The sequence below is a fragment of the Haliaeetus leucocephalus genome, unplaced genomic scaffold, assembly GCF_000737465.1.
Source record: "Haliaeetus leucocephalus isolate CR32 unplaced genomic scaffold, Haliaeetus_leucocephalus-4.0 Scaffold849, whole genome shotgun sequence".
NCBI lineage: Eukaryota > Metazoa > Chordata > Aves > Accipitriformes > Accipitridae > Haliaeetus > Haliaeetus leucocephalus.
In genome coordinates this window covers 1753442-1761482 of record NW_010973285.1, presented here as the reverse complement: position 1 = coordinate 1761482, position 8041 = coordinate 1753442, and the positions used below count along the sequence as shown (strand labels likewise).

At 43.2% G+C, this 8041-nt stretch overlaps 1 protein-coding gene across 1 annotated transcript; it reads left to right on the top strand.

Moving 5' to 3' along the window:
• The first annotated feature begins 498 nt into the window (after positions 1-498).
• On the top strand, positions 499-2264 carry TMEM252 (transmembrane protein 252). Its single transcript, XM_010582868.1, has 2 exons — positions 499-776; positions 1856-2264. Exons 1-2 carry the CDS (start codon positions 499-501, stop codon positions 2262-2264), a joined length of 687 nt encoding a protein of 228 aa, XP_010581170.1.
• The last annotated feature ends 5777 nt before the right edge of the window (positions 2265-8041 follow it).

Here is an 8041-nt window from a genome sequence, read left to right as displayed (position 1 = left end):
TTGAATAATGTGTTAAAGACAGAAGGAGACAAAAATCCAATGAAAGATGAAAATGCATGATGAAGAAAGAAGTGTATTTCCCCTTCAAACTTTTAACAGGGAGTTATGAACAGTGTTTTTATGGTTTGTTGTTTGTTTTTTTAAGACAAAGAAATACAAGTCTCATTCATAAACTAACGAAGTGTGTAAACCATTGCAAAATGCAACGAATGCAGCAGTTCAATATGCACTCCAGAGATTACAGTGGCAAAGGAATGGTGCACGAAGTTTCTGTTTCCTTCCTGAAAGTAGGTTTAAGATTACAAATTAATCTCAAAAGAGATTCGACTATCTCGAAGAGTTAATGAGTATCTTAAAACTGCCTGTTTCTCTTAATTGTCCAAAGGCCAGTTGATCCTGCAGTGTATAAAATACCAATGCATGAAGATGAGAAGCACAGCTGAGACAACCAGCAAACAAACAGCAGGCAGGAACCAAGTGCTGTGTCTGCTGGGAAAGATGCCAAAAGGTGTTTCCACTTTCATTCGTCTTTTTGTGCTCTTACTTAGTTTCTCCACTATTTGTCTGGGAGTTCTTTGCATTTCCACAAGTTCCTCCACATGCAGATGTGGAAATAATGAGCTGGTGTTTTATTGCCTATTGGCTTTGGGGTTCTTTCTTCTTGTGACTGGCATTTTCTGGAGCACTTTCCATGAAGTCTTGAAATACAGGGGCCTCAGCAGCATCTTCATTCGAAATCCCAGCCATAGAGAGCTATGTGTCAGCACCATAGACAGGTACGTGTTGCAGACTGCTGATGATGAATTGGGAGGGAGGGATGCTGTTTTGTAAACATACTGAGAAAGAGAAAACACAAGGTTTTTACAAAATAAAAGATATGTAGCCATTTTATTCTATTTCTGTAGAGAAAACTGTAGTCTGAAATGTGATTTGCTAGAGCAAGCAGCAATGTGCAAACAGCAATTTGTGCAAAAAATACGTTAAGTAAGGTATACTCCATGAAACATGGGAGGTTGCACAGCATGGTCCAAAGGCATGCATGGAGGAAGCAGGTGCAGCTACACTGACTTCATGGAGCTCCTGCAGGAGCATCATTAGTTCTATCTCAACAGACAATTCTAGATGTGCTGCTGTACTCATATTACCTGCTACCAATGAGGTCGGCAGGGAGCCTCAGCTCCCAATATGGTCCCTGCTGAAGTTTTCTTGTGTAATTGTCCCCACTACTTCTGAGCAAAGTCTCATGCTTTGAGAGAGTTTCTTAAACTGATTGGCACTAGCCCTGACAAAAGTCTTTAACAGGGTCACTGGATACAAATTACTTTTCCTGGACTGTTGTGGAAACCGCACCAGAAACACTGACAATGGGTGCTCTAAAAGCACTATAAAAACAACATTCAGCAAATTTTGTTTAGATAAGCAGAAACATGCAAAATGTATTTTAAAACTGTGGAAAACAATTATTATTGTAATAATAAATAACTCGCTAATTTAACCTACTTCAGACAGTGATTTCTTTCTTCTTCCAAACCAAACTTCTCTCAGGCACTTGTTGAAATACTCAGAAGCATGAGTGTTTGTATGCCATGAGTGGGAACTCTCATGGGGAAGGCTTGTCTTTTTAGAATGCTGTGTTTTAATATAACATTTTGCAGAAATACACCGGTAATAATCCCAGCTATGCCAGCTGTTTTATATGAACATATTCCATTGATGTAAACCTACTTAGGTTTCCATTTACAGTTTAAGCTTCATCCACACTTTGGAAACATAACAGACAATGCATTTAACCACACTCTTTGAGATAAATCACATTTCACCATGATGTGTTTCTTTTTGGTTTGCCTTTTTTTAGGCCTGACTTCTATCCCCCCTCCTACGAAGACAGCACAGATCCTGAAAAACAGACCTTCCCACTCCCAGTTGCCTCCACACTAAAACAGCAAGAAGTCATCAATATCCCTCCACCTCCGTATAGCGAAAGCAGCACAGAGTTCATCAGTGAAACTAACGAGCAGGAACAGCCACCACCATATGAAATATCTGTGCAGCGGCTATGGCAGCAGCAAACAGCTGACCAAAACTCAAACCCCAGAGCAGAGTCGAATTCTCATCCATCCACACAAGAAAACAGTTACCAACAGGATACAGACTGCCAGGGGACCTCAGAAAGAGCAGTGCCTATCAGAACATCTGAGACAGGCAGGGGGAAAAATCCTGTATCTGTGAAGCAGGGAAAATTGGCAGAAGACACGTGTCAGTGATCCCCAATAGTACACCACTTACCAGGAGAAGCATTGGCCATTTGTGTGTTTGAATGGAGTTAGAGGGGATATTATAAAGGTGCTCAGTATTTCAAAGCAGAGTGAATCTCATAGAGATAGAAACGATTGGGCTGTATCTTATAAAAGCCAACATCACGGGCAATTAGAGTTTCTTATGCTGTAAGATAAATGAAGCATCATGCTGTTATCAGTCTTAATGTCTTGCGCCTCATAAGGAGTTCTGGCTGAAAGTCCTCATTTGTGGTTTTGTAACATTAGCTGACTTGGGAAACCTATTAACTCAGCCCTTGTTTGGAATCTGTAAATTATTTGTTGTAACTGATTATTGTTGTATCATATGCCTATCAAGTTACCTGTTTTATTCTGGTGCACTAATAGCTGGTATTTTACTACTGAATTAATGAATAAATTTTGTATTTAAAGCAAATGCCTTGTATTTGCTTATATGATACAAGGTGTCCATGATTCAGGATAAGCACACAATACAATGCACTTAATACACTTCTTAGCTGCTAAACAGACATCTCTGGTTTTGCCCACAACTCCTCAGAGGGAACAAGCAATTGCAGGAGGAAAAACCTTCTCTGACTCCTCTGAGCTGTCTCCAAAAGCAGTTGCTTCCCCTCCAGCTTACTTGTGACTGTGTAAACTAAAAAAGGGGTCCTGTATCCTGTTTCTGACACAAGTGGCCTTGTGGTTAGGGAACAAGTACCAGAAAGAGGACAGGCTTGGACTCATCCTTCCTCTGTTACATGTTTCCTTCCATCCACAAAATCACTGAGGCAAATTTGCATCCAGGTCCCTGTCATCTATAATTCCAGGTGACAAGAAAAATTTCACGGAGGTTCACTCAAATTTGGACCTGCAACACTGAATATAGGTGGAGTTTTGCTTTTTCATAGAATCATAGAATGGTTTGGGTTGAAAGGGACATTTAAAGGTCATCTAGTCCAACCCCCCCTGTGAAGTGCAGGGACATATTCAACTAGATCAGGTTGCTCAGAGGCCTGTCCCCAGCCTGACCTTGAATGTTTCCAGGGATGGGGCATCTACCACCTCTCTGGGCAATCTGTTCCTGTTTTTTGTTGCAGAACCAGTGATACAGAAAAGTTATCACACTTTTCAGATGCCCACATACCCCAAGACAACGACTTGAGCATTATGGCTGCATATACATTAGAAATGCAAGCCATGATGGTGATGGTAACAATGGCTAAGGCCAGGGAAGTGACAATCACGTCAGATTTTTCTTCCAAAGAATTTCACCCTTTATAGGAAGGACCTATAAACGTTCAGTTGGTGTAAGGAGAAAGGAAAGCAGGATAAAATGGGGTGCAGAAACTACAAAGGAAAATCAATTCAAGACAAGTTGAGGAAGAGAAATGTATTATAACAATCACAGGCTGAAAAAGAGTCCCTGAAAAAGATAGAGGCTGATAGAAGATTCTATGAGCATATAAAGATTTTTCAAAGTGACTGAGAAGTGGCAAAGCACTGAGGAGAACAGTAAAAGTCAGAGGAACACTGCACATTATTGCCAAACCAACTGAAGTGAGGATCTCCTATCCCAAGTGACCTTCTCAATGGTCTTGCCTCTGAGCACTACCATACCTGCACCCTGAAATCCCTTGCTTCTTTACTTCAGGGCCACAGATCCTGAAGGCTGTGCGCACTGCACAAGTATTAGTGCAGGGATAAATCACAGAGGATGAGGCTGATTAACCAGGAGATCTCCCACGGCAAAATGCTTGTCCTGTGCACATTCAAATTTTTTTTTTTTTTTTCTTTTCCCCTGTAGAAATCTAACTTTTCCACCAGGTAACTTTTAAAGCAAGACCACGAGTGGGAAATGACTGAGGCTACAGGTAGCTCTGAGAGCAAGTACTGCAGCAGTACTGTTGAAGGTTGCTCTTGGAGCAGTTTGCTATAGGAAATGACATTCAGATTCTTTCCACATAGTTTATGGACAATCAGTAAGAGCTAATCTCTTCCTTTCCCCCAATCCCCAATGCAGTGCCCCCTTTTAGCTCCAGCCTTCTGCAGATGTGAGGTCTCTCTCAATGGATCCAGAAATGTGAAACCAAAGATGATTGTATCTTCATCCTGCAATATGGAAGAAAGTATCTGAGACATGAAGGTTACTGAGATAAGGAGAAAATTAAGGTTAATACCTAATGTTTTATTTGATTTGATACAATCTGGTTTTCCGTTTGTCTTTTCAGCTAATGAACTATTTGGCTATGAGCTTGATGGAAAATGGTGTGGGCAATTAGGTCAAAAATGTCAACAATTTTAAAGCAGCAAAAGCTGGTTTGCTTTTGATCAAACTTACTAGCATGAAGTAATCTTTGCCAAGTATAGCAGCTGGAAGCTTTAGACTAAAGGAATTTTCTTTGGACTGGAGGATATGAACAGGTCAAACAGAGGCTTCAGAACAGAGCAGATTTTTTCAGTGCATTGACAACAACTTCCTGACACTGGTGATTGAGGAGCCAACAGCATGTGGCTGTCCTGATACTTACAATACCAGAAGGAATGAGTGGGCATGTGAAGGCCTTTGCTGCAGTGATCATGAGATGGTAGAGTTCAGGATCTTGAGAGGAGGGAGAAGGGCAAAAAGTGGGACCAAAGTTAGCAGAGCAGACTTTAATCTCATCAAAATTCTGCTTGGAAGAATCTGACAGGTTATGGCCCTGGAGAAAAGATGAGTCCAGGACAGCTGTTTGATTTTCAAGGATGACCTCCTCCAAGCTCAGGAATGGTTCATCCTGATACACAGAAATCAAACACAGGCAGCAGGAGGCCTGCATGCATGACCAGGGAGCTCCTGACTAAACTCAGCTATGATCAGGAAGTGTATGATAAGTGGAAGCAGGGACAGGTGACCCAGGAGGAATATAGAGACATTGTCCATTTATGCAAGGGTGAGATTAGGAAAGTCAAAGCCCACCTGAAGTTGAATCTGGTGAGGAATGTGAAGAGCAACATGTAAAGTTTCAGTAGGTACATTGGTGAAAGAGGACATGGAAAAGGCTGAGGTGCTCAATGCTTTCTTTGCCTCCATCTTTACTGGTAAAACCAGCCTTCAAGAACCCCAGGCCCTCGAGACCAGAGGAAAAGTCTGGAGCAAGGGGGACTTACCCCAAGTGGAGCAGGATGAGGTTAGGGAGCACTTAAACAAACTGGACATACACAAGTCCATCAAATGACTTGGGATGCATGCACAGTGCTGAAGAAGCTGGGCCATGCCATTGCAAGGCCACCCTCCATGATCTTTAAAAGACTCTGGTGACCGGGAGGGGTTCCTGAGAACTGAAAGAGGGCAAATGCCACTCCTGTCTTTAAGAGAAGAAGGAGGATCTGGGGTGTTACAGGCTGGTCAGCCTCATCTCAGTCCCTGGGGAGGAGATGGAGCAACTAATCCCAGAAACCCTTGCCAAACCCATGAAGGACAAGAAGATGGCTGGGAGTAGTCAGGGAAAATGATGCCTAACCAACTTGATGATGTTCTACTATGACATGACTGGCTCGGTGGTTGAGGAGAGAGTAGTGGATGTCATTTGCCACGACTTTAGTAAGGCTTTTGACACCATCTACCATAACATCCTCATAGACAGGCTGACAAAATATGGTTTAGGTAAGCGGACAGTGAGGTGGACTGAAAAGTGGCTGAACAGCCGGGCCCAGAGGGTTGTGGTCAGTGCCACAAAGTCCAGTCACCACCAGTGTGCCCCAGGGGTCAATAATCAAGCCAATACTCCTTAACATCTTCTTTAACGATCTGGATGATGGGCCGGGTAAGTGCACCCTCAGCAGTTTTGCAGATGATCCAACACTGGAAAGAGAAGCTGATGCACCAGATGGTTTTGCTGACATTCAGAGGGACCTGCACGGGCTGGAGAGATGGGCAGACAGGAACCTCATGAAGTTTAGCAAAGGGAAATGCAAAGTCCTGCCCTTGGGGAGGACTAAACCCAGGCACCAATACCTTCTGGGGCCAGTGGGCTGGAAAGCAGCTCCACAGAGGACCTGGGGGTCACATGCTGGACAACAAGTTGACCACTCGCCAGCAACTCACCTGCACAGCAAAGACGGACAGTGGCATCCTGGGCTGCCTTAGGAAAAGCATCACCAGCAGGTGGAGGGAAGTGATCTTTTCCCTCTGCTCAGCACTTCTGAGATGCACTTGGAGTGCTGGGTCCAGGCCTGTGTTTCCCAGTACAAAAGAGACATGGACGTACTGGAGTACCTCCAGCAAAGGGCCACAAAGATCAAGGGACTGGAGCATTTGTCATATGACAAGAGCTTGAGATAGCTCGGAGTGTTTAGCCTGGAGAAGAGAAAGCTCAGGAGGGATCTTACTGATTTCTATAAATACCTGATGGGAGTGAAAGAAGAGGATGGAGCCAGGCTCTTCTCAGTGGTGCCCAGTGAAAGGACAAGAGGCAATGGGCACAAATGGAAACACATGAAATTCCAGCTGAACCCTCAAGAAAGTTGGGGGTTTTTTTACTATTGGAGTGGTCAAACACTTGAACAATTTGCCCAGCAAGCTTTTGGAGTCTCCACCCTTGGAGATAATCAAAACCCAACTGGACATGGCCCTGGGCAACCTCTTCTACCTGACCCTGCTCTGAACTGTGGGATGGACTAGGCGATTCTAGTCCCGGTGGACTAGATGGTCCCTTCCAACCTCAAGGATTCTGTGATCCCGTGGTTCAGATGAGTACTGCTGCCTTCCAAATTGTCTCTGAACACAATGTGCTTTTCCTCCTGCCACTATATCTCTTACAGAAGGGCACTTCTCCCTAGTAACCACTTAGCTGTGCTGGCAGGTGAATTTGCTGGTATTTTATGACTTAGCTGAAATCACTTGACACTGAAGAGCAGATGCTTGAAGCCTGTGTGGTAAAAAGCCACAACCATGCTCCCCCATGAGACTATATTTTATTGCTTCTAGTCACATTGGCACTACACTCTTCTACTGTTTTCAGTAATTCAGTCTCACCTACTGTGTCTTTGTAAACTGTTCAAGTAAGTTACCTCAGAGTCACAAATTCATACTGCTCCAAATTTGCCCTTATTTCCCCCTAGTGTAGACTATTATTTATCTTAGGTCATGAAAGCAGTTATTACAAAACACTGTCATTAAACAGATGAGATTACAGTCAGTTTTCATTAATACTGAACACTATTAAAATATTCTTAGACTATGTTCCCTTCCCACCTTTAATTCCTTTTTCTCTCTTTCCCTCTCGAATCCATTGTTGTGTTATTAGTATTCTTTTATCACATCTCTCTCTTTCCATCTGAATCCCGCAATTTGTCTTCTCCTTATCGTCTCTGCCACCTGCTGCCTCTTTCTCTGCTCCTGGGGCCCACCAAGCCCTGTCTTGGTCTGCGCTCTGCTAATGTACCTTGAAATTGTTCTCTGTCTTAGTGGTCTCTCTGAATTCCTCTTTCTCCTTTTCCTCCAGTGTGCTGGGATTATATCTTTGTATTGCTGGATACAGTAAAACCTGAGGTTTTGGGAAACAGAATTACTATCCAAGTAAATATTAGTGCACAGCTGAACAACATGGGAATCTTGCAATTTCCAGACTTGATAAAACTGCTAATCCAACAATAGCCACAGAAGGGTCTGGGTCTCTGTCATAGTGCCTAGCCACTGTGATAAGACAAACAGTATTAATAATAGTTTTCCCTCTGCTAGACGTATGGTCCATTTTTAGAAGCCTTGCATCTTTGTGTAAGTT